This window comes from Eptatretus burgeri, chromosome 11 (assembly GCF_056783735.1).
Source record: "Eptatretus burgeri isolate ZD-2024b chromosome 11, Ebu_testis_v1, whole genome shotgun sequence".
NCBI lineage: Eukaryota > Metazoa > Chordata > Myxini > Myxiniformes > Myxinidae > Eptatretus > Eptatretus burgeri.
In genome coordinates this window covers 56,312,624-56,339,865 of record NC_140971.1, presented here as the reverse complement: position 1 = coordinate 56,339,865, position 27,242 = coordinate 56,312,624, and the positions used below count along the sequence as shown (strand labels likewise).

General features: G+C 45.1%; 1 protein-coding gene across 7 annotated transcripts in view; it reads left to right on the top strand.

The window, feature by feature from the left end:
- Positions 1 to 27,242, top strand: part of LOC147017118 (unconventional myosin-Ie-like) — a 139,690-nt gene that overhangs the window by 30,246 nt on the left and 82,202 nt on the right. For 5 of the 7 annotated variants that reach the window (XM_085846506.1, XM_085846512.1, XM_085846507.1 and 2 more), the window contains exons 2-4: positions 5,165 to 5,302; positions 14,900 to 14,989; positions 16,718 to 16,812. In XM_085846506.1, the coding sequence (XP_085702632.1) occupies positions 5,165 to 5,302; positions 14,900 to 14,989; positions 16,718 to 16,812 (323 nt within the window). Of the gene's footprint in view, positions 1 to 5,164; positions 5,303 to 5,365; positions 5,892 to 10,955; positions 11,104 to 14,899; positions 14,990 to 16,717; positions 16,813 to 27,242 lie in introns of those variants that run through there. The other 2 variants (XM_085846511.1, XM_085846510.1) reach the window with 2 other exon arrangements.

The following is a 27,242-nucleotide window of genomic DNA, read 5'->3' as shown; positions in this document are numbered from 1 at the left end:
ATGAGACACGTGTTGGTCCCCATGTATCTGGGACTGTGAACCAGAATAGCACTAAGTCCCTTGACTTTGTAAGAAGCCATGGACTTAGCGTGGCTGGTTCATGGTTTCAACTCCCACAGGCTCATCGCTGAACTTGGCATTCCAATGCTGGCGGTGTGGCAAAGGAGATTGACTATGTGCTCGTTTATGGTCAATGGAGGATGATTCAGAACTGCAGGGTCTACCAGAGTGCTCAGTTCCTCAAAACATACCACAGGGTTGTTGTAGCAACTCTGAAGTTTCTGCTTAAATCCACGAAAATGGTACCATCCCAGCCAAGGCTGTATGTTGGCAAGTTTAAGGATGAGAGGGTAGTTGAGGAGTTTGTGAGCAGGCTGAGTGGGGATTAGGGGGGTCTGGGTATTTTCAGCAATCCTGAAAAGTTGTGGAGTGCCTTCAAGACGACCATCCTTGATGTTGTGGGTGGATGTCTTGGAACCCACCTTCAGGCGAAGAAGAAATTTGTCTCCCAAGGGACACTGGATCCCAATGATCAGAGTCACAGGGCCAGGCTTAATGGCAGAGCTGAGCTGTTCAGGGAATTAAGGCAAAAACTGTACATACGCTCAGGGTGGACAAGGAGGTCTATGCGCCAGGAATCTGTGAAATGGTAGAACATTACCTGTGGTCAAGTGATTCTCATCCTGCTTACAGAAGAATTCATGCTTTGTGTTCCTCCAAGCCTGTTCCTCAGTGTAATGCAGTTAGAGCAGAGGGTGGTGGGCTCTTGACAAAGGAATCCGAAGTAAAGGTCCACCTGGCCGGTTACTTTGAGCACCTCTTCCAGGCTGACCCACCTGCTGTTGCATTGGATGTCAAGGGTGTATCTATCGCTATTGCTGACCCTCCAATCAACTGGAAACCGCCTTCATTTGTGGAAACACAGGCTGCAGTGAACCAGTTGAAAGTTGGTAAAGCTCGTTGGATTTGTGGCATGCATGCTGAATTTCTCAAGGCTGGTGGAAATGCTGTATGCGTGTCTTCACATACAGTGCTGTGCTGTGTTTGGATCACAGGCATCATCCCAACTGACTGGAAGAGGGGCCTTGTTGTCCCTCTCTGGAAAGGGAAGGGTGATCACCAGGACTGCAACAACTACCGAGGTGTGATGCTGCTCTCAGTGCCGGGCAAGGTCTTTGCTCGGATAATTATTGATAGAGTTCGCCATCATCTTCTTGAGCACCAGCGCCCAGAGCAGTCAGGCATCACACCAAAGAGGTCAACAATTGACCATCGCCTTGCTCTTTGGATCCTCAATGAACGCAGATGAGAGTTTTGGCAAGGACTGCTCACCGCTCATGCTGACCTCCGCAAAGCATTCGATTCAGTGAATTGGGTTGCTCTTTGAAGGATTCTCAGTCTTCATGTGGTGCCAACAAAACGGATCAATGTGACTTCTGAACTATACTCTGGTGCTGAGAGTGCTGTGAGGTGTGGTGGGTGGTTCCATCTCCGACTTATTTACACTTATGACTGGAGTTCATCAGGGGTGTGTACTGGCCCCCACACTTTTCAGTACTTGTATGGACTGGATTCTGGAGAGGATTTCGGAGAGATCAAGCTGCAATGCATCATTTGGGAATGTCAAGATCTCTGACCTTGATTTTTCATATGAGGCAGTCATCTTTGCATAGACGTTGGATATCCTTGTGGGAGCCCTCGAGGCGCTGAAGCAGGAGTTGGAGCAATTGGGATCATGGGTTTCATGAGTCAAAACTAAGATCCAGGCTTTCCATGACATCTTTGATGCTGCTCTCTTTTCTGTACCTGTTTGTGGTGAGGATGTTGAGGTCACGGAGAGATTCACTTACCTTAGCAGTGATATTCATGTCTCCATATCTGGTGAGCCAGAGGTTGATAGACGTCTGGGTCGGGCCTGGGGAGTCATAGATTCAATGGATCAGGGGTGTGGCGCTGTCGATACCTGTGCAGGAGGATGAAAGTCCAAGTCGTTAAGTCCTTGGTCCTACCAGTCTTGCTCTACAGATGTGAGACTTGGACTCTGACCAAGGATCTGAGATGGAGACTTAACTCCTTTGGTATCAGGTCTCTTTGGAGAATCCTTGGCTGTTACTGGTCAGAGTTTGTGTCCACCAAGTGGTTGCTGAGAGAGAGACTCAGATGAGTTTTGTTACCTGTATAGTCCGTGAATGTCAGCTGCAGCTGTATGGACATGTGGCTCGTTTTCTTGACGCTGATCCTGCTCACGAGATTCTCTCAGTGAGGGAGTCTCATGAATGGAGGAGGCCAACGGGCTGACCACGTGCTTCGTGGTTGCAGCAGGTTGATTGGCATCTCAAGGAGATGTGGATTGGCCAGACATCTGCCTGGGGGATGGCCAGACGGAGGCCCCTGGAGGACAAGTGGAAAGTGGATGTAGTGACGCGCTGCTTCAACACATTCTCCCATACCTGACCTCAACTAGATTGAAGTCAATGGCATGTCATTACAAATCCCCATGCTTCCTGCCTCAAGCAAGGTTGAAAGATGGCAAACATTTTCACTAAGAATTACCCAATATCAAATTTTGAGTTCAAAAAAACCTTCTGTTTTGATCCCTGTGACCCAAAGTTCCTATCCCCTGATCATGAATGGGAGTGGGGGGAGGGGGGAGGGGGTGTCAGGTCAGGTGGGGTCAGGTCAGGTCTGGGAGCATGCACCGGAGCAGCGTGTCACTGCATCCTCTTTCCGCTGGTACTCCAGGGGCTCCGTCTGGCCATCCCCCAGGCAGATGCCTGGTCCATCTCCATCTCCGTGAGATGCTGATCAACGTGATGCAACCATGCGGCACATGGTCAGCCAATTTGACTCCTCCACTCATGAAGCTTCCTCGCTGAGAGAATCAGGTAAGCAGGATCAGTGTCAGGAAAACGAGCCACATGTCCATACAGCCGCAGCTGACACTCACGGACCATGCAGGAAACAAATCTCATTTGAGTCTCTTCAGCAACTGCTCGTTGGACACAAAGTCTAATCAGCGATAGCCAAGGATTCTCCTAAGTGACCCGGTACCAAAGGAATTAAGTTTCCATCTCAGATCCCTGGTCAGAGTCCAAGTCTCACATCTGTGGAGCAAGACTAGAAGTACCAAGGACCTGAAGATTCATACTTTCGTCCTCCTACACAGGAACTGAGAGTGCCACACACCATGATCCAGTGAATCCATGACTACCCAGGAACAACCCAGATGTCTGTTGACCTTTGTCTAATAGCCAACATGAATATCACTCCCAAGGTAAGTGAATCTCTCCACGACCTCAACATCCTCAGTCCTCACCACAAACAGGTACAGACAGGATAGCAGCATCCAAGATGTCATTGAAAGCCTGGATCTTAGTTTCGACCCAGGAAACCTGTAATTCATTCGGCTCTGACTCCTCATTCAGCACCTGGAGGGCCCCCAAAAGGATGTCCAGAGTCTCAGCAAAGACGACTGCATCATCTGCGAAATCAAGCTCAGAGATCTTGACATTCCCAAACGATGCACCGCAGCTTGATCTCTCCGACATCCTCCCCAGAATCCAGTCCATGCAAGTGCTGAAAAGTGTGGGTGGCCAGTACACAACCCTGACAAACTCCAGTAACAAATGGAAATAAGCTGGAGATGGTATCACCACATCTCATAGGTATCCTCGCATCATCGCAAATCGGCCTCCTTGTCCACCCTTAACGCACGTACAGTTTTATGCCTCAACTCCCTGAACAGCACAGCTCTGCCATTTAGCCTGGCCCTGTAACTCTGGTCAATGGCATCCAGTGTCCGTTGAGAGACGAAATTCTTCTTCGCCCAATGGTGAGTTCCAAGACATCCACCGGCAACATAAAGGATGGTTGTTTTCAAGGCAATCCACAACTCTTCAGGATTCCCCAAAGCACCCAGGCCCCCCAAATCTCCACTCAGCCTATTCGCAAACTCCTCAGCTACCCTCTCATCCTTGAGCTTCCCAACATCCAGCCGAAGCTGGGATGGTACCATTCTCCCGGATTTAAGCTGCAACTTCAGAGTTGCTTCAACAACCCTGTGGTCGGTATTGAGGAACTGAGCACTCCGGTAGACCCTGCACTTATTGCTCATCCTCCAGCGATCATCAATGAGAACATGGTCAATCTCCTTTTCCACACCACCAGCATTGGAATACCTTGCCTCGCAATAGGTGTGGGAGGGGGGGGGGGTCAAATCCAAAAAATCGTTTCATATTGAAACATTTAATGCAAAAATGACAATGCTCTCACAGCTCTTGCCATGTGGTGATCATTACTACCAAGTTTGGTAAATTTCTGCCCAACTGTTTAGGAGATAGTGTAACCACGGACAGACGCAGCCGATTGCAATACCCTCTCCCTCTGATTTTTTTTTTAAGTGTGGGGATAAATATTGTTATTCATTTATTATAGTGCATAATTTTCTTTTTTGTTGTTGCATATTTCATAATTTTTCAGACATTTTTATTGTCACAAGGCCAAGACAATTTGTTATGATCTGCACTGGACAGGATGGAGTGAAATCTTATTTGTGTCAAAAACAATCCAGGCAGAACCAACCTCCTCTACATTTCCACAGTGAAGCAAAAAGCTTAAGGCTGAGGTCGTGATGCTGTCGACGTACGGCGATTTTTCTTTGTCATGGATATTTGTTTTGTGCAGGCGTATGTATGACACATGGCTATAGATCTACTGCATGCCTAAAACCCATCCAGATGCTTTCAGTAATCTCTCAGTATGACATGCATGTAAAAACAAATCCAGGGTAACAGACCCACATGTATCCAGATGACTGCCGTAACTTTAACGATCATTCCAACGATAACACATTTGAAGATGAGACAACGGAAGATGTGTTTGCCGAAGAGCTTGAGATGCAAGCGCAATAATGTCAATATGGTTCATATTTGTGGCACTAATTTCAGCAAACAGAACATCCACAGCAATCCTTGGTTAAAGGGTAGCATTCTTGTGAATGAAGGCTTGATAACAACTACAGCTCTGACTGCAGTGGGTTTAAAGTCGGGGAAGCATTTTGTATCGAGCTCACATATCCTTACGCACCATCTTTGAGAAATAGGGGATACAGATCATGCAGCAGTCACCAGTAATGCCCTTTTGTATCTATTTTGTTTGTTTACAGGGAAGCAAAGACCACTACCATTGGCAAAGTAACAATGTGAAGCAAAGTGGAGTGGATGATATGGTTCTTCTGTCCAAGATCACCGAGGATGGAATTGTTGAAAACCTGCGCAAAAGATACAATGATGATTATATTTTTGTATCCTTATATGTGGTGATGTCTTCCACATCAAGTGGTTGAATATAGTATTTTTTTTTTATGACATAATCAATTTGATCCACTTTCAGCAAATGTTACCTTGTGGGACAAATTTAATAAAACTGGTCAATCATCAGAGTGAATGAAAAAGTGACACAAATGGTTTGAGAATATCAGCTCCATGTTGGTTAATTACCTCTGCCACCAGAGGTGGACGGCTATGTTTTCATCAAAATGTGTCTGTCTGTCTGTCTGTCTGTCTGTCTGTCAGCAGGATATCTCAAAAAGTTGTGGACGGATTTAGAGGAAACGCAGTGGACAAGTTAGGTGTCTGACAAGGACAGATTGATTCGAATTTGGTGAAGATCTGGATCTGGATACAGACATGAGAATTTGTCAAGTGATTCTTCACCATTGAGAGATGGGACCAAAAGCGATATATTGCATCATATTTCAACAAGTTGTGGACGGACTCTGATAAAACTTGGTGGATGAGTTTGGTAGGTGACAAGAACAAGCCTATTAGAGGTACGGATGCAGATCCGGCCTATCAGGGGATACAAAACATATACTGTTCAGCCTGGCGGAGGTACGTGCTACCAAGCGTCGTTCTCGATAATTCCTTTGATTGTTGCTGTGAATCGATTAATTGTGTATTTTTTGTATTTATTGCAATATATCATTATAGTGGCTTTAATTGTGTGATATCATTATTATTGACTTTCAAACTTTTGTGGATTTTGTTTCAATGCTGAATGGAATCTTGGTGAGTTACTCATCAAAATCATATCAACTTATGGATAATCAGTAATCAACAATGAGAAAAACCATGGATTACCACTTAGTAAACAAAATCATGGCTCGTCAATAGTCAACAAAATCATAGTGATGCTTTCTCTCTCTCTCTCGCTCTCTCTCTCTCTCTCTCTCTCTCTCTCTCTCTCTCTCTCTCTCTCTCTCTCTCTCTCTCTCTCTCTCTCTCTCTCTCTCTCTCTCTCTCTCTCTCTCTCTCTCTCTCTCTCTCTCTCTCTCTCTCTCTCTCTCTCTCTCTCTCTCTCTCTCTCTCTCTCTCTCTCTCTCTCTCTCTCTCTCTCTCTCTCTCTCTCTCTCTCTCTCTCTCTCTCTCTCTCTCTCTCTCTCTCTCTCTCTCTCTCTCTCTCTCTCTCTCTCTCTCTCTCTCTCTCTCTCTCTCTCTCTCTCTCTCTCTCTCTCTCTCTCTCTCTCTCTCTCTCTCTCTCTATCTCTCTCTCTCTATCTCTCTCTCTCTCTCTCTCTCTCTCTCTCTCTCTCTCTCTCTCTCTTCTCTCTTCTCTCTTCTCTCTTCTCTCTTCTCTCTTCTCTCTTCTCTCTTCTCTCTTCTCTCTTCTCTCTTCTCTCTCTCCCATCCCTTTGAGAACAAGGGAAGCTTATCATTGGTAATCACACACCAGCAATTAACAACATCATGACTAGTCAGTCACTCTTGGTAAATGACTGCAATGTTTGAAACCGAGCTGTCCGGTTCGGTTGCTCTAATGATATTATAATCCCTGATTCAAATCACACGACTGTGTTAGTTTGTCCATTATCTTATCATATCCTTGTATTTTGTGTAAAAGTGCAATTATATTTCCTCATGTCCTTGTCATGCACATCATAATTTATGTGCAAGCTCCTCTGTGGGCCTTTATAGTCCATGAGCCAGACTAGATTGGACTACCAAATTGAGGGACTAAAAGTCATGATGATTCCTCGTTAGCCTGATGTGGGAACCATCAGATGGCTGCCATTTTGCACCCAATTTGATATCTCAGTAATTGGTTGCTCCGAGGCATATGCATTCCTAAATTAATGATGTTCAGTTATTTTAAAATTATATTATACATCAGTGTCGATTTGTCGGGTTTTGTGCCATAGATTCTGAGATCATAGAGCATGGAAACACCAAACAAGTTTGGAAGCTTTCGTGCTCATGGAAGACAACTTTCAAACAATCTGTAACTTAATGTAAACAATTGGGAAATCATCACCGAGGGATCAGTCAACACAGGTCTGGAAGGAATGTGGTATAACTGGGCTGTCCATCTCCAAAGGCTGACATAGTAACATGGACAAGCTTCATGGAATGGCTTGAGATCAACCACTTTGAAGATCTTCTCATGCTGAATGACACTTTGCGCATTGTACGAGCTTCATCAGAACATGTGGCATGCAACACATGGTTGTTGAAAAATGAGTCTTGCAAGATAATTCTGCACTTGGGCCATGACTCACCTGAATGTTTCCAGCATGAGAGAGGTCTACAAATAGCATTTTGTATGACTTGCATTGAAATGGTCTTGATCCTGCTTGAACTACACTGTGCCGACAGAGATGGTGACTGGCACCGTCGTCTATCCTCCAATTGAAAAACGATCCCTTGGTGCCTTGCAATGGACAAAAACACAATTATTTGAGCTACCTTCCAGCGTAATATAGAGATAAACGATGGCTGAAATAGACCTGTCCAGACCTGCAAATCGGTGGATTCTGTGTTCAGCTCAGTCACGCAAATCCTTTCCGTCAAATCGCTGTGAACCAACCCACTGAAGAAACTGTGAACAAAGACACCTGGAAGGACACATGGCTTCAATCTCAAACAAGGTACAATGCCCTGCTGTTATCTCACAGCTGAGTATCGAGCAGCAGCATTGAGGCAACCATGAACAGATCTCTGTCCTTTCTCCAGGTCTCGGTCATGCAGACCTTGAGAAGCCCCCTATTCAGAGACAAGTCTGATGTTGCTTTGTTGGTTTATCTGATGAATAACAATTGGACAAATTTGTTTGTTCAAAATCTTTCAGATATTGTGAGCATTTCCACTGGGGCTGCTGCACCACTCAACGTTCACATTGAGCTACTCACAGCGCACAACAAAAGAGAAGAAGATTACCAGAATCCCCAAGTGCTTCCTGATTTTTACATGAAAACCTTCACCATTCAAAAAGATGAAGGTTTAAAAAAAAATGAAAAAAATGACACAGGATGCTGAAACTGAAAACTTTTCTGCAAGATGAAAACTTTTTGCAAGGTTGGCATCCATGGGGAGGAGGAAATTCCTCCTGACGAAATGTCCTGCTGAGTGTGGTGAGAAAAGTGGCGTGATTGTTATGATGTCACTGGTACCCAGAGTATCCTGGGAGGTGACGGCACTTCCCCCAAGCTCAGTGGCTGTGTTGCGCGTGTGTGTGTGTGTGTGTGTGTGTGTGTGTGTGTGTGTGTGTGTGTGTGTGTGTGTGTGTGTGTGTGTGTGTGTGTGTGTGTGTGTGTGTGTGTGTGTGTGTGTGTGTGTGTGTGTGTGTGAGCTCCATTACGAGCCTTCGACCTTGCATGTAAAAAATGGTGAAGAGAGCAATGAGATCATCATCACCAAAGAGTGTCCAGGGACATGGTTCTCATTTCTCAAAAGTGTAGTCATCCCATTCTGGGAAATAGTGGAACTGCACTTTGGGCCATTATACAAACTGTAGAATTTTATTGAGTGCAACTGAGGAAAAAGACCTGGGAGTGTTGCTTGATTCAACTTTGACATTTTCTCATGATGTTGTGGTGATACCCAAGAGGGCAACTTCCAGATTAGGCAGCAACAGGCGTTCCTTCCAGCTTTGAATAACTAGGGCCTTGTTTAATTTACAGGACTATAGTTTGTCCCTTCTTGGAGTACTGTAATGATCTGTGGTCCCCAATGACCAAGCTAAATGAGGATAGGCTGGATAAAGTTCAACAGATGGCAACTTGACTCGTGTCTCATTTGCAGCACCCGGGTATCCAGCCAGACTCAGGGAATTGAACCTTCACAGACTCGCCTGGAGAAGACAATGAGCTGAATTGATTCAGATCTTCAAAATAAAGAAAGACTTCAATATAATTCACCCAGATAACTTCTACCCTCGAGATTTACAAGTTTACCTAATGAGAGGCATTCACTGAAGTTGAGAAAATTACATGAAACACCAGGCTTAGACAGTTTGCATTCCCTGTGTGAAGTGTTAATAATTTATTTGAGCAAACACAATTAATTATTTTAAGAATGTACGAGACAAACACTGGACCAACCAACCTTTGAGGTCCACCCCGTATCGTCAATGAGTTGGCAGTGTCCTTCAGGAGGGGCGTAGAAGCACCTGCTTATTGTCTCGAGATCCAGTAAGGTCGAGTAAGAAGCCCGGAATGTGTGAACCATGTTTCAAAACAAGACACAACTTCCAATCAAATATGATGAGGCCACAAAATCAAAAATTGGAGGTGGCTGCAGGTATGCACAGACAGTAAGAACAAGCTACATCCAAGGATATACACGAGGAACATTTGCGCAGGAGGAGACCATTTTTCCCATCATGGCTGCACTGCACCAACCCCAGAACCATCACCCATCCACGCACAAGCGACCTACAAGTCCGAGCAATATTCCCATACCCCTTTATCTCCAATGCTTCGAGGACCCTATCTAACTCCAATTGAAACCTATCTATCCCTCCACTGTCACCTTCATTCCAGGTCGACCATTCCATGCATTAATTACTTTCTGACTGAAAGACCCCTGGCTTAACAGTCTCTCATCTTCTTCACCTTCAGGCTATGGCCTCTGGTCCTTACACTGTCGATTCTGCCGAACATCTCCACTGCACCTATCTTGTCCACACACTTCATCATCTTTAACATCTCCATCAGATCGCCTCGTAAGTCCCTCCTTTGTAATGTACAAAGTCCCTTCTCCTTCAGCCATTCCTCATATCTTAGTCTAGCTTGGCCTGGAATGAATCTACTAGTCCGACGCTGTACTCCATCTATTGCAGCTATGTCCTTCCTCAGATGTTCTGACCAAATGAGGCCTCACCAAATTTCTATACAAGTGTACCACTACCTCTTTCGATTTTTAATTTATCCTCGATGAAAACCACCTAAAACCCTGTTAGCTTTACCTTTAACTGCCTGGCACTGTGCTGTGCTTACCTCCAATGTTGCTCACCACCCACAGATTACTCTCATGTGACATGCTCCAAGATTGCCCCTTACATTAGGTAATCTCCATTTTCATTGTTCTTCCCCATCCCCAGTACCTTCCATTTATATATGTTAAATTGCAAATGCCAATCTTTTGTATCTCGACTTTCTTGAATCTGATCACCCCTCTCTCTGCTATCTATCTTACTTCCAAGCTTTGTGTCATCTGCAAGGCTGACTGTGAACCCCACTATCCAAATCGTTGATGTAAATTATGAATAATAATGGTACCAGTACCTGGAGCTTTATCATCACTTATTTTTCTAACTGTTCCTTCACTTCCTCTACTCGGTTACTCCTACTTGAATGTCTTCGAAAAGCCCTTGTTCACCCACGACATACATATACTCTCATTTACTAGAAGCTCCCCTGACTGTTCCTGTGTAAATGTAGAAAGAAAAAGTAAATTTAACAAGTCTGCCATCTTGCCTTCATCCTCCACCAATTCTTGTGTGTTATTCCTAAATGGGCTCACACTCCTCTTTAACCCTTCCTTTACCCCTTACTGACAAAAAGAATGTCTTCCTCTTTGTTGCCGATGTCATTTTCATATTCCCTTTTTGTTTGCAGAGTTATTTTCTGAACGAGCCCGTTTCCTCCGAGATTGGTGGGATGTGGATCCGAGCATCCTGTTATTTTGAACTTAATGGGTGCCTTCTGCTTCTCCCTCATTACACTACGTACCTCCCTGCTCAACCACTTTGCTCCACTTTCTGCCTCTACCTTCACCCCTCACTGGAATCCAACTACTCTGCACCCTCCACATTTGCTTCTTGAAGGTTGCCCATTTTTATTATGCAGACCGCCGACTCATTAACTTTACCAAATCTAAAGTTCCCAAATCGCTTCTCAGTCCCTCAAAGTTTGCCCTCGTAAAAGCCAACAAGCCTAACACCACCATCCCGAACTTCACATCTCAAAGTTTCTTTCAGAGAGTTACAAAGAGCAGAAAAGGCTTGGTGATAAAACGACTGTGGTGCTCGCACTGGTGGTGACCACTTGTGTTGACCACATCAAATCTCACCACATCAAATGTGTTGACCTATATTCTCAGGTGTAATCAAGAAATAACTGATACTTGTTTACTGCTGGATGTAAAGTATACTGCTTAAAGCTACTCTGCTCTGATCTGCATAGCAGATGATACAAATGTCTTCGTATTCTGACTTGGCCTGATCACGGATAGGAACAGCAAAATCTTCATCAGATGGGGCACCAAAACTCATTTCAGACTTGTCATCCTCATAACATCGGTTGCAACACTAGGATCTGATGTGTGCACAGTGTTGTTGGGATTTCATCCATGGACTGGGTGTGATCCTTTTTTGTTGGCTGGGCAGTGAAAGATGAAAGGCCAGAAAATTCTATTTTATGTTCAAACGTTCAGGAAAGCATTCACGTATCTTGGTACCAACTGGTAACTTTCTTAAGGGGTTAAGCATCATCCAGTCATTCATTTGTTAACTTTATTGTCAACCAACACCAAGTTGGACAAAGTGAACAAGCTGTGATACCAATGTTCTGTGACAGAAGAGGAGAATTCGAGTCTTCAAACTGAAAATAACTTTGAGCAAACAATCGGGCTGCCACTTGCAGGTGGACATTCAAAATCCTCCAGACATTCCTGACCCCATTGAACGACGTGGATGGGCATAAAACAAAGAAGGAAGTCTTGTTATCCAATGGACTACAGGTAATCCACCCCCAGGGCTCGTCCTTGGTATAATGTCATACAGGTGCGTTCAAGCTTGCCGGCCATCGGACAGCAACGTTCATCTTGAATTGTCTTCAATGCACGGCAGCCTGCAAGCTGCCGACCAGCTCCAACATGGAGGACAACAACGACAAGCCACAACAAAATGCAGAAGAGTCGTGTGATGGTGATGACGACTAAAATTACATTTCTTTTTTTTCTGTAAACCCTCTTGTTCTACTGAAGTGGCACAACATGATTCTGATACTGATGTACCATACTCTGCTACAGAGCATCGGTGCTGCTGAAACAGTTTCTTGGCAATGGTTATACTGGGTGGTTTGCCATTGCCTTCCTGGCATTAGTTAGTGCTGGCAGGTTGGACCCCAAGTTTCACCTCCACCCGAGTGATGGCACATATTTTGATGAATAACCTTGCCTGTGAAACACTAGGATGGCAGTTTATAGCTGGGTGAGGATTCAGACCCAGGCTAGTCAGCTTTGAGGTGAATGTTCATACCTCCAGGTCAACAATATGATTAGGCACATTTTAATGGGAAGTAACAATATTAATATGTACATTTATATTTTACAACTATACTTCCTTTCAGAAACAAAATCACAGGATTGTCCAAACCTTTGCTGACATTATTTATTTATTTATTTATTTAATATACAGAGACATGACGGAAGTAAATCGACACCATGATGTTTCAAGAATTTATTTATTGAACATTTGAAGTATATTTGATCCATTGTGATACATGCACTAGTAATTTGTTGACTTGCCATTTGCAGATTTCAATGCTTTTACTCTTTCAGGCATAGACTAAGCTCTTTGCTTTTACTAACGAGTTCTGAAATTTCCTGTTGTGGGATTTCTGCCCAGGCTTCATGCAAGCGTATCAGCAATTCTGCCCATGATGTTGGTTTCCTGGATATTTTCCGCACAGCTCGATCCAATTTGGCCCAGAGGTGTTCAACGGGATTCATCTCAAGAGACTGACTTGGCCGTGGACGTCGCTTGATCCCATTTCTGTCCTGCCATTCTTTGGTCTTTTTTACAGTGCGGCATGGAGCTCCATGTTCCATGAACAAAATGTTGTTTTTCACTATCTTTCCAGTGGAGAAGACAGGGAGACGTCCATCCTCAAGGATAGAAATGTATATCGTAGAGTTGACATTGCCAACACGCTCCACAAGCTCTGACCGACCAGTGCGCCAGATTGCTCCACACACCATCACTGAAAAACAACCATGTTTGACATTTGGTTCAAAGAAAACTCTTGACTGGGAAGTCTCCAGACCCATACGCATCCACTGTCAGAAAATTGAACAAATTGGGACTCAACTGAAAAAAATGACAGTTTTCCAAAACTCCAAGGGTCTAGTGGCCATCTCGTCAGCCCACTTCTTTCTCCTTTGAATGTTGGCTGGTTTCTCTTAGCTGCTCTCCCACAGTAGCCCAGTCGATGAAGATACCGCACAGCAGTTCTTAAGCTAACTTGGACCTCTTCTGCAACATCTGCTGCCTTGCAACGGGGAGTTTTCTCATTGGAATGCTTGACAGCTCGAAGCCACCTTTCTGAGGGCCCAGGTTGACCAGAACGGGAAGCTGTTGATTCCTTGCCTTCCAGGGTGAATTACACAGTCACCCGATTGACCGTAGAATGCGAAATGCCAAGGTTCTGAGCTATCCGACGCTGGCTGACTCCACCTTCCAAATGGCCAACAATTCGTCCTCTTTGAAAATTGCAAAGGTCTTGTGCTCCCTGGGTTTGATGCAGAGTTAATTGTCATACAAGACCCAGGAACTCGTTTCTGCAAGTAAAGAGTTGAATATTATCAAAAAATTACTGAGTAAAACTTGCTTTATACCGATGAAATGAATACATTTAAGGTGTCTATTTACTTCTGCCATGTCTGCACAATGTCAAGGCTCATATAAGAGCTATAATGCACGATATCATTTTAATAAATTAGTATTCTGAAAATTTTAGTCTTAATCAAGATGCTACCTCATTGCCAATATTGCTGAAATTTGTACATGGTGTACATCTTTAATCTGTGCCCACATAATCTGCAGGAGCAGTCCATTTGTAGCTAGGAAACACACACCTATACTTTTTGATACAAAAATACATTGATGTATCAGGAATTTTATCCTGATCAGCTTTTAATTAGGAGTACATGTTGCTGGGACCAGTCAATTTTGAGCAAGAGCGCAATTTCTGAGAAATTTCAAATTTGGAGCAAAGCAGTTTATTTGATGGCGGACAAAATGGTATTTTGCTGAAAATCACGAAGTTCATGCCATGATTCAAGAAACTTCACACATCATGATAACTGAAAACCACAGTGGCTTTTGATAGGCGAGATATTGTTGGCATCTTGAACAAATTCCAAATTCCTGCGCTAAAGTGTAGAGTGCGTGCAGCACCTTCACACCTTCAGCCAACGATGCCACTCACAGCCATGTGCTGTATACGAAACAATAAGAAGTGGCTTTTAGTTCTTCCACTTTGTTAGTTCACTCTCAAATTTGGAGGCTCGGCTCTTGGACTATTGGCATTGTCGTAAGAAGTCTCCAAGACTGATGTGCTGTGAACATTCCAATGGGTTGGTGTCTCTTCAAAACTGCTAGTTTAACGAGGGCGTTAGAGATTGATTACCTGTTGAGACTGTATGTTGGAAGCATTCCACATGGAGGAGAAAAGGAAAGTTGGGAGAGAGTTTTCTCAAGGAAACATAAATGGTTATCATTTAAACACTCTTTTGGAAAAAGTGTGAAAAGCTTTGTTTGACACTCGGATTACACTCATCATCACAATGAAAGCGAAATATTTCTTCAGACGTTTTGCCTTAATTGTGATTCTTTAAAGACATACATTGGATCCGTACTTATATCTATCAACCCTTTCAAGCAGATGCCCTATTTTACAGATCGCGAGGTCGAGATGTATCAAGGAGCGGTGAGTGTAATCCATCGAACTTCATGTTTTCCTTATCTCAGCTCATTCCAAATAATTCTACATCTAAATTAATTTCAGCTCACCTTAACTTATCTCTTCTCACCATTTACTGCTTCCCTCAGTTTCCCTTCTCCTCTTCACCAAATTGTTCACTCACCTTCAGCCTTATCTAATTTCCATATCTTTCTGTCCATCCCTTTCACACACACACTCTCTCTCTCTCTCTGTCTCTCTCTCTCTCTCTCTCTCTCTCTCTCTCTCTCTCTCTCTCTCTCTCTCTCTCTCTCTCTCTCTCTCTCTCTCTCTCTCTCTCTCTCTCTATCTCTCTCTCTCTCTCTCTCTCTCTCTTTCTCTCTCTCTCTCTCAATATATATATATATATATATATATATATATATATATATATATATATCTATCTCTATCTCTATCTCTATCTCAATCTCAATCTCTATGTCTCTATATATATCTCTCTATATCTCTATGTCTCTATATATATCTCTCTATCTCTCTATATACCTCTCTATCTCTCTCTATATCTCTATATATCTCTCTATATACCTCTCTATCTCTCTATCTCTCTCTATATCTCTCTATATATCTCTCTATCTCTCTCTATCTCTCTCTATATCTCTCTATATCTCTCTCTTTATCTCTCTTGCGCTCTCAGAATAGTCATAAAGTTTCACTCCCTGATTAAACATTACTCCCACATTCCCAGACTTTGGACATTACTTTGGGTTGTGAATTCAGTGCTTGGAGGGGTTCAAGGGTTAAAGGGACGAATCTTCGATGATGAATAGTTCCCTATGGATGATCTGATATGCCATGAAATCAGTTGTGCCATTGATTTGTTTGCATTGTAATCATTTAATATTGGTGTCGATGTACGTTTGGTTGAAGAATGGAAGGCTGTTGCTTGGATTGTATGCCTTGGTTTTGTGAGTGGTTGTTGTACGACTTGTATGCATGGTTCTTTGAATTTTTGTCTGCCTCTGAATGTTGTCCAAGTTGAAAAAATTCTTCAGATGCCTCTGCCTCTGTCTATATCAATCTCTCCATATGTCTCTCTTCGCCTCGACACAAATACCAAGCCATTCAATGATAACAATGATAATTGTACATGTATAAAATGCTATGTCCCATAATGTAGTAACAATAATAACATCATCAACCATTACAACTATAATCAAAGTAAAACGTCACAACAAAATACAGAAATTCTGGTTTTTGTAACAATATTTTATAAGTTCTGGACATGCCGTAGGGATTGTTGTTTGTGGAAAATGACCTTGAATTGTGGATGATTGCATGGGAAGTATGACCATGATTGCATGGATTGCATGAGGATTACTATTTGTGGAGTATGACCATGAGCTGAAGCGGACAATATGTTGATGACATGATGTAGATTATGACCATGAGTTGGATGGTGACCATTTGTGGATTATCCAGATGTGTTGTGCCTGATCATTTCCCTGGTATGTCAATGAGGTGAGGATGACTATGATTTGTGGATGTCCATTATGGAGTGTGACTATGGGTTGTGGATGATAGTTCTTGAGTGAGGAAGTCCTGTGAATTGAGGTTGACTGTGAATGGAAGCAGATTGTGCATGGAGATTGACCGTGTATTTAATTTGATCATTCGTCTGGTTGTGATTTATCACGTGTTTGGTAACTGTTTTTAATTGATAACAAGCAAAAGACGATGCGTTTTTTCCATTTGCAGGCACAGTATGAAAACCCACCACACATATATGCCCTCTCTGACAACATGTTTCGAAATATGCTCATCGACCGAGAGAACCAGTGTGTTATCATCAGGTGAGAATAACTCTACCTCATCACATCAGATGCTCTTTTGTGCGATTCAAGTATCATTTACACCCCACTCTGGGGGAAACGAGCAAACATTAACGGTCACTTTCAAACCACGACCGAATCATACAGAGACACGTGCTGCTTCCTTGCTTGATGCTCACCATTTTAAAAAAGAGAGAGCTGAACAAACAACCATGGGTTGGCAGTCATTGCACAGGCCTGATTGGCCAAATGGCCTCTTCCTGAGTTGAATAAGGCTTACTTGGCTGTGTCTGGATGGGTTTGAGGATAGAGGAGTAGCATCTGAAATGTGAATCCTATCCAGGTTCCTCCTAATGACTTCATCTTTGCTTTTTGCTTGTTCGGGTTCCTTCTGATGACTCCAATGCAGGACTGAACCTATTTGGTCTTCCATTTGATTTGAATTGAATTTATTTTAATCCAATTCTGAATTCAATTAAATAAGAATAAAAAAAAGGTAATGGGTCAAGGTCAGGTGTCCAATGAAAGTGGGACGTCTTGGTACCCGTTCATTACTGCCAGTAGTTATAAAGTGGCAGTTCTAGTTGTGTCTCTTATTAATTACGAAACCCACCAGTACACAAACAAAATACACCACACAAAACAGGTTCTGGTCAGGTATGGGAGCATGTGCCAGAACAGCGCGTCGCTGCATCCACTTTCCGCCGTACTCCAGGGCCTCTGTCTGGCCATCCCCCAGGCAGATGCCTGGCCCATCCCCATCTCCTTGAGATGCCGATGAACCTGCTGCAACCACGAGGCATGTGGTCGGCCCATTGGCCTCCTCAACTCATGAGGCTCCCTCGCTGAGAGAGCCTGGTGAGCAGGATCAGGGTCAGGAAAATAAGCCACATGTCCATACAGCCACAGCTGACGCTTAGGACTATGAAGGTAACAAATCTCATTCAAGTCTCTCTCAGCAACCACTCGTTGGACACAAAGTCCAACCAACGATAGCCAAGGATTTTCCGAAGAGACCTGGTACCAAATGAATTAAGTCTCTATCTCAGATCCCTGGTCCGAGTCCAAGTCTCACATCCATAGAGCAAGACTGGAAGCACCAAGGACCTGAAGATTCGGACTTTCGTCCTCCTGCACAGGTACCAGCAGCGCCGCACCCCACGATCCAGTGAATCCATGACTCCCCAGGCCCGACCCAGATGTCTGTTGACCTCTGGCTCACAGCCAGCAAAGACAAGAATATCACTGCCAAGGTAAGGGAATCTCTCCACGACCTTGCCATCCTTGCCATAAACAGGTACAGACAGGACAGCAGCATCCATGATGTCATTGAAAGCCAGGATCTTAGTTTTGACCCAGAAAACCCATAATCTCTGCGGCTACGACTCCTCATTCAGCCCCTTGAGGGCCCCTGAAAGGATATCTGGAGTCTCCGCAAAGATGACTGCATCATCTGCAAAATCAAGGTCCGATATCAGGGCATTCCCAAACAATGCACTGCAGCTTGATCTCTCTGACATCCACCCTAAAATCCAGTCCATGCAAGTGCTGAAAAGTGTGGGGGCTAATACACACCCCTGACGAAATCTAGTAACACCTGGAAATAAGTCAGAGATGGTATCACCACATCTCACAGCACTCTCAGTACCAGAGTAGAGTTCAGAAATCAGATCGATCAGTTTTGGTGGCACCCCACGAAGACCAAGAATCCTCCAGAGGACATCCCGATTCACTGAATCGAACGCTTTACAGAGATCAACATAGGCTGCAAGCAGCCCCTGCCGAAACTCTCGTCTGCGTTCGGTGAGGACCTGAAGAGCAAGGATATGGAAAATCGTTGACGTCCTTGGTGTAAAGTCTGACTGCTCTGGATGCTGGTGCTCAAGCAGATGGTGGCGAACCCTCTCAAGAATTATTCGAGCAAAGACCTTGCCGGGCACTGAGAGCAGCGTCACCCCTCAGTCGTTTTTGCAGTCTTGGCAATTACCCTTCCAACAAGGCTCCTCTTCCAGTCACTTGAGACGATGCCTGTGTTCCAGGCAGAGCACAGAACTGCATGCAACGACACGAGTGCAGCATTTACACCAGCCTAGAGAAGTTCAGCATGGATGCCACAGATCCCAGGAGCTTTACCCATTTCAACGGTTCACTGCAGCCTGTGTTTTCACAAACAAAGGTGGACCACAGTTGATTGGGGGGTCAGCAATCAGGAATATAACACCCCTGACGTCCAACTCGACAGCTGGTGGGTCAGCCTGGTACAGCTCAAAGTAACCAGCCCAGCGGACCTTCACTTCGGACTCCTCTGTTAGGAGCCCACCACCCTCTGCCAAGAACCTACCACCCTCTGCTCTAACTGCCGGACACCGAAGGACAGGCTTGGAGGAAACGCAATGCACGAATTCCCCTGCAAGCAGGACGAGAATCACTGGACCACAGGTGATGCTCTTCCCTCACAGATTCCTCGCACATAGGTCTCCTTGTCCACCCTTAGTGAATGGTTGACTGTGCATGGAGGTTTGCAATCTCTGATTCTGCAATCTCTGATTGCTCTTTTTCTTGTTACCTCTGCCACGGAAGGTGAAGGAGGTTTTGTTTTCAGCCCTTTCTGTTTGTTTGTTACTTGCAAAATCAAAGATTTTTCAAGTATATTGGTGAGTCGATTTTGTTATTGTCTGTCTGTCTGTCTGTCTGTCTGCCGGTTTGTCGCCTACAGGTGGCAAATTTATACCGATTTTCATGAAACTCCACCACATGGTATAGTTTGTCATAATGAAGAAGCCTATTGTTTTTGAGGTCAAAACTTCAAAAGGTCAACATAGGCCAAAGGTCGACAACTTTGGTGAGATTTCTAAAATCCTCAATTTTCATCCAACTGACTTTAAATTTGAAAAGGATTTATATTTCAGGTCACTGAATTCAACCAGCCAATTATTTTTGAGGTCAACAACTGAGTTAGAAATTCTAAAATCCTCAATTTTCATCTCATTGACTTGAAATTTGAAGAGGATTTACATATAAGCCTGGTGTTGGCTTAGTGGTTGGGGTGGTGGCTTAGGATCCAAGGGTCCTGAGTTCAAGCCTCGTTGCCTGCTGAATTACTTCACCAGGGAGTTGATTCAGCCTGCCATCCTGCTGAGCTCAGCAAGATGAGTACCAGCTTGCTGGGATGATAGAGTCATTCAAGTATCCTGCGTTGGAGTGGCGACCCATCCAGGATTGTGCCCAATAACCAAGGAAACTGCTTGGGCAGCACCGACACTCTGCACAGAGTATGGTCCCAATGGATGGATGGATGGATTTACATATCAGGTCGCTAAATTGAACCACCTATTATTTTTAAGGTCAAATTTGTTTCATGGATTTTGCAAGTATCGTGTTCTGCATGATGTCTTCTTCTTTTTTATTTGTTTGTCTGTTTGTTTGTTTATTTGTGTGCAGGATATCTCAAAAAGTTGTGGACGGATTCAGACGAAAGTTACTGGACAAGCTGGGTTTGTGACGCGGCAGATTGCTTACATTTTGGTGTAGGTCCGAATCCGGATATGGATTTGATCATTTTTTAATGTGATTCTTCACCATTGAGAGATATGGCCAAAAATGATATAGTACTGCATAGCATGATATCTCAAAATTGTATTGGGCCTGATATGTTCTCATGGATCAGGCATTACGTGGCAGGGGTATGCGCTCCAACGGGTGCCCCTCTAGTTTCATAATGTACCATTTATTTCACGTCCACAATTCATATGTAAACGACAAATGCCGATTTGCACACAAATGCAAAGGAGGGTGTGCGCCCTGTTGCAACTGCATCAGAGCAGCAGTTATTAGTTGAGTCTGATCTCTTCGGAAATTGAAGCCAGACAAGATTGAACCCAGTCGAGATTGAATCCAGGTTGCATTGAATCCAGAATAGATTGAATTCAGAGGAGATAGAACCCAGATTGGATCGACCCAAGGCTGGATTAAGACCAAACTAGATAGAACCCAGGCTGGATTGAACCCAGACTAGTTTGAACCCAGACAAGATTGATCCCAGACTGGATTGAACTCAGACTAGATGGAACCCAGACTGGATTGAACCCAGACTGGATTGATCTTAGACTGGATTGAACCCAGACTAGATTCAAGCCAGACTCAATCGAACTCAGACGAGATGAAACTCAAACTGGATTGAACCCAGACTGGATTGAACAAAGACTGGCTTGAACCCAGACTGGATTGAACCCAGACTGGATTGAACCCAGACTGGATTGAACCCAGACTGGATTGAACCCAGACTGGATTGAACCCAGACTGGATTGAACCCAGACTGGATGGAACCCAGACTGGATTGAACTCAGACTGGATTGAACCCAGACTGGATTGAACGCAGACTGGATTGAACACAGACTGGATTGAACCCAGACTAGATTGAACCCAGACTGGATTGAACCCAGACTGGATTGAACCCAGACTGAATTGAACCCAGACTGTGTTGAACCCAGACCGGATTGAACCCAGACTGGATTGAACCCAGACCGGATTGAACCCAGACTGGATTGAACCCAGACTGAATTGAACCCAGACTGGATTGAACCCAGACTGGATTGAACCCAGACTCGATTGAACCCAGACTCGATTGAACCCAGACAGGTTGAACCCAGACGAGATTGAACCCAGAATGGATTGAACCGAGACTGGATTGAACCCAGAATGGACTGAACCCAGACTGGATTGAACCCAGAATGGATTGAACTGAGACTGGATTAATACCAGGTTAGATTGAACCCAGACTGGATTGAACCCAGACGAGATTGAACCGAGACTGGATTGAACCCGGAATGGATTGAACCGAGACTGGATTAATACCAGGTTAGATTGAACCCAGACTGGATTGAACCCAGACTGGATTGAACCCAGACTGGATTGAACCCAGACTGAATTAATACCAGGTTAGATTGAACCCAGACTGGATTGAACCCAGACTGGATTGAACCCAGACTGAATTAATACCAGGTTAGATTGAACCCAGACTGGATTGAACCCAGACTTGATTGAACCCAGTCTGGATTGAACCCAGTCTGGATTGAACCCAGACTGGATTGGACCCAGACTGGATTGAACCCAGACTGGATTGAACCCAGACTGGATTGAACCCATACTGGATTGAACTCAGACTGGATTGAGACTGGATTGAACCCAGACGAGATGGAACCCAGACTGGATTGAACCCAGACTGGATTGAACCCAGACTGGATTGAACCCAGACTGGATTGAACCCAGTCGGGATTGAACCCAGACTGGATTGGACCCAGACTGGATTGAACCCAGACTGGATTGAACCCAGACTGGATTGAACCCAGACTAGATTGAACCCAGACTGGATTGAGACTGGATTGAACCCAGACGAGATGGAACCCAGACTGGATTGAACCCAGATTGGATTGAACTTAGACTGGATTGAACCCAGACTAGATTGAACCCAGACTGGATTGAACCCAGACTGGATTGAACCCAGACTGGATTGAACCCAGAATAGATTGAACCCAGACTGGATTGAACCCAGAATGGATTGAACCCAGACTGGATTGAACCCAGAATGGATTGAACCCAGACTAGATTGAACCCAGACAGGATTGAACCCAGACAGGATTGAACCCAGACTGGATTGAACCCAGACTGGATTGAACCCAGACTGCATTGGACCCAGACTGGATTGGACCCAGACTGGATTGGACCCAGACTGGATTGGACCCAGACTGGATTGAACCCAGACTGGATTGGACCCAGACTGGATTGAACCCAGACTGGATTGGACCCAGACTGGATTGAACCCAGACTGGATTGGACCCAGACTGGATTGAACCCAGACTGGATTGGACCCAGACTGGATTGAACCCAGACTGGATTGGACCCAGACTGGATTGAACCCAGACTGGATTGAACCCAGACTGGATTGGACCCAGACTGGATTTAACCCAGACTGGATTGAACCCAGACTGGATTTAACCCAGACTGGATTGAACCCAGACTGGATTGAAACCAGACTAGATTGAACCCAGACTGGATTGAACCCAGGCTGGATTGAACCCAGACTGGATTGGACCCAGACTGGATTGAACCCAGGCTGGATTAATACCAGGTTAGATTGAACCCAGACTGGATTGACCCCAGACTTGATTGAACCCAGACTTGATTGAACACAGACTAGATTGAACCCAGACTAGATTGAACCCAGACTGGATTGAACCCAGACGGGATTGAACCCTGACTGGATTGAACCCAGACTGGATTGAACCCAGACTGGATTGAACCCAGACTGGATTGAACCCAGACTGGATTGAACCCAGACTGGATTGAACACAGACTGGATTGAACCCAGACTGGATTGAATTCAGACTAGATTGAACCCAGACTAGATTGAACCCAGACTGGATTGAACACAGACTCGATTGAACCCAGACGAGATTGAACCCAGACTGGATTGAACCCAGACTGGATTGAACCCAGACTAGATTGAACCCAGACTGGATTGAACCCAGACTGAATTGAACCCAGACTGGATTGAACCCAGACAGGATTGAACCCAGACTGGATTGAACCCAGACTGGATTGAACCTAGACTGGACTGAACCCAGACAAGATTGAACCCAGAATAGATTGAACCTAGACTGGATTGGACCCAGACTGGATTGAACCCAGACTGGATTGAACCCAGACTGGATTGGACCCAGACTGGATTGGACCCAGACTGGATTGGACCCAGACTGGATTTAACCCAGACTGGATTGGACCCAGATTGGATTGAACCTCGGCTGGATTAATACCAGGTTAGATTGAACCCATACTGGATTGAACCCACACTGGATTGAACCCAGACTAGATTGAACCCAGACTGGATTGAGACTGGATTGAACCCAGACGAGATGGAACCCAGACTGGATTCAACCCAGACTGGATTGAACTCAGACTGGATTGAACCCAGACTGGATTGAACCCAGACTGGATTGAACCTAGACTGGATTGAACCCAGACTGGATTGAACCCAAACTGGATTGAACCCAGACTAGATTGAACCCAGACTGCATTGGACCCAGACTGGATTGGACCCAGACTGAATTGAACCCAGACTGGATTGAACCCAGACAGGATTGAACCCAGACTGGATGGAACCCAGACTGGATTGAACCCAGACTGGATTGAACCCAGACTGGACTGAACCCAGACAAGATTGAACCCGGAATAGATTGAACCCAGACTGGATTGAACCTAGACTGGATTGAACCCAGACTGGATTGAACCCAGACTGGATTGGACCCAGACTGGATTGGACCCAGACTGGATTGGACCCAGACTGGATTTAACCCAGACTGGATTGGACCCAGATTGGATTGAACCTCGGCTGGATTAATACCAGGTTAGATTGAACCCGTACTGGATTGAACCCACACTGGATTGAACCCAGACTAGATTGAACCCAGACTGGATTGAGACTGGATTGAACCCAGACGAGATGGAACCCAGACTGGATTCAACCCAGACTGGATTGAACTCAGACTGGATTGAACCCAGACTGGATTGAACCCAGACTGGATTGAACCCAGACTGGATTGAACCCAGACTAGATTGAACCCAGACTGGATTGAACCCTGACTGGATTGAACCCAGACTGGATTGAACCCAGAATGGATTGAACCCAGACTGGATTAAACCCAGAATGGATTGAACCCAGACTGGATTGAACCCAGACTGGATTGAACCCAGAATGGATTGAGCCCAGAATGGATTGAACCCAGAATGGATTGAACCCAGAATGGATTGAACCCAGACTGGATTGGACCCAGACTGGATTGAACCCAGACTGGATTGGACCCAGACTGGATTGAACCCAGACTGGATTGGACCCAGACTGGATTGAACCCAGACTGGATTGAACCCAGACAGGATTGAACCCAGAATGGAGTGAACCCAGAATGGATTGAACCCAGACTGGATTGGACCCAGACTGGATTGAACGCAGACTGGATTGGACCCAGACTGGATTGAACCCAGACTGGATTGGACCCAGACTGGATGGAATCCAGACTGGATTGAACCCAGACTGGATTGAACACAGACTGGATTGAACCCAGACTAGCTTGAACCCAGACTGGATTGAACCTAGACTGGATTGAACCCAGACTGGATTGGACCCAGACTGGATTGGACCCAGACTGGATTGAACCCAGACTGGATTGAACCCAGACTGGATTGAACCCAGACTGGATTGAACCCAGACTGGACTGAACCCAGACAAGATTGAACCCGGAATAGATTGAACCCAGACTGGATTGAACCTAGACTGGATTGAACCCAGACTGGATTGAACCCAGACTGGATTGGACCCAGACTGGATTGGACCCAGACTGGATTGGACCCAGACTGGATTGGACCCAGACTGGATTTAACCCAGACTGGATTGGACCCAGATTGGATTGAACCCAGACTGAATTGAACCCAGACTGGATTGAACCCAGACTAGATTGAACCCAGACTGGATTGAGACTGGATTGAACCCAGACGAGATGGAACCCAGACTGGATTCAACCCAGACTGGATTGAACTCAGACTGGATTGAACCCAGACTGGATTGAACCCAGACTGGATTGAACCTAGACTGGATTGAACCCAGACTGGATTGAACCCAAACTGGATTGAACCCAGACTAGATTGAACCCAGACTGCATTGGACCCAGACTGGATTGGACCCAGACTGAATTGAACCCAGACTGGATTGAACCCAGACAGGATTGAACCCAGACTGGATGGAACCCAGACTGGATTGAACCCAGACTGGATTGAACCCAGACTGGACTGAACCCAGACAAGATTGAACCCGGAATAGATTGAACCCAGACTGGATTGAACCTAGACTGGATTGAACCCAGACTGGATTGAACCCAGACTGGATTGGACCCAGACTGGATTGGACCCAGACTGGATTGGACCCAGACTGGATTTAACCCAGACTGGATTGGACCCAGATTGGATTGAACCTCGGCTGGATTAATACCAGGTTAGATTGAACCCATACTGGATTGAACCCACACTGGATTGAACCCACACTAGATTGAACCCAGACTGGATTGAGACTGGATTGAACCCAGACGAGATGGAACCCAGACTGGATTCAACCCAGACTGGATTGAACTCAGACTGGATTGAACCCAGACTGGATTGAACCCAGACTGGATTGAACCCAGACTGGATTGAACCCAGACTGGATTGAACCCAGACTACATTGAACCCAGACTGGATTGAACCCCGACTGGATTGAACCCAGACTGGATTGAACCCAGAATGGATTGAACCCAGACTGGATTAAACCCAGAATGGATTGAACCCAGACTGGATTGAACCCAGACTGGATTGAACCCAGAATGGATTGAGCCCAGAATGGATTGAACCCAGAATGGATTGAACCCAGAATGGATTGAACTCAGACTGGATTGGACCCAGACTGGATTGAACCCAGACTAGATTGAACCCAGACTGGATTGAACCCAGACTGGATTGAACCCAGACTAGATTGAACCCAGACTAGATTGAACCCAGACTAGATTGAACCCAGACTAGATTGAACCCAGACTAGATTGAATCCAGAATAGATTAAACCCAGATTAGATTGAACTCAGACTGGATTGAACCCAGACTGGATTGAACCCAGACTGGATTGAACCCAGACAAGATTGAACCCAGAATAGATTGAACCCAGACTGGATTGAACCTAGACTGGATTGGAACCAGATGGATTGAACCCAGACTGGATTGAACCCAGACTGGATTGGACCCAGACTGGATTGGACCCAGACTGGATTGGAACCAGACTGGATTGAACCCAGACTGGATTGAACCCAGACAAGATTGAACCCAGAATAGATTGAACCCAGACTGGATTGAACCTAGACTGGATTGGAACCAGACTGGATTGAACCCAGACTGGATTGAACCCAGACTGGATTAAACCCAGACTGGATTGGACCCAGACTGGATTGGACCCAGACTGGATTGAACCCAGACAGGATTGAACCCAGACTGGATTGAACCCAGACAGGATTGAACCCAGACTGGATTGAACCCAGACTGGACTGAACCCAGACAAGATTGAACCCAGAATAGATTGAACCCAGACTGGATTGAACCTAGACTGGATTGGAACCAGACTGGATTGAACCCAGACTGGATTGAACCCAGACTGGATTGGACCCAGACTGGATTGGACCCAGACTGGATTTAACCCAGACTGGATTGGACCCAGACTGGATTGAACCTCGGCTGGATTAATACCAGGTTAGATTGAACCCATACTCGATTGAACCCACACTGGATTGAACCCAGATTGGATTGAACCCAGACTAGATTGAACCCAGACTGGATTGAACCCCAACTGGATTGAACCCAGACTGGATTGAACCCAGAATGGATTG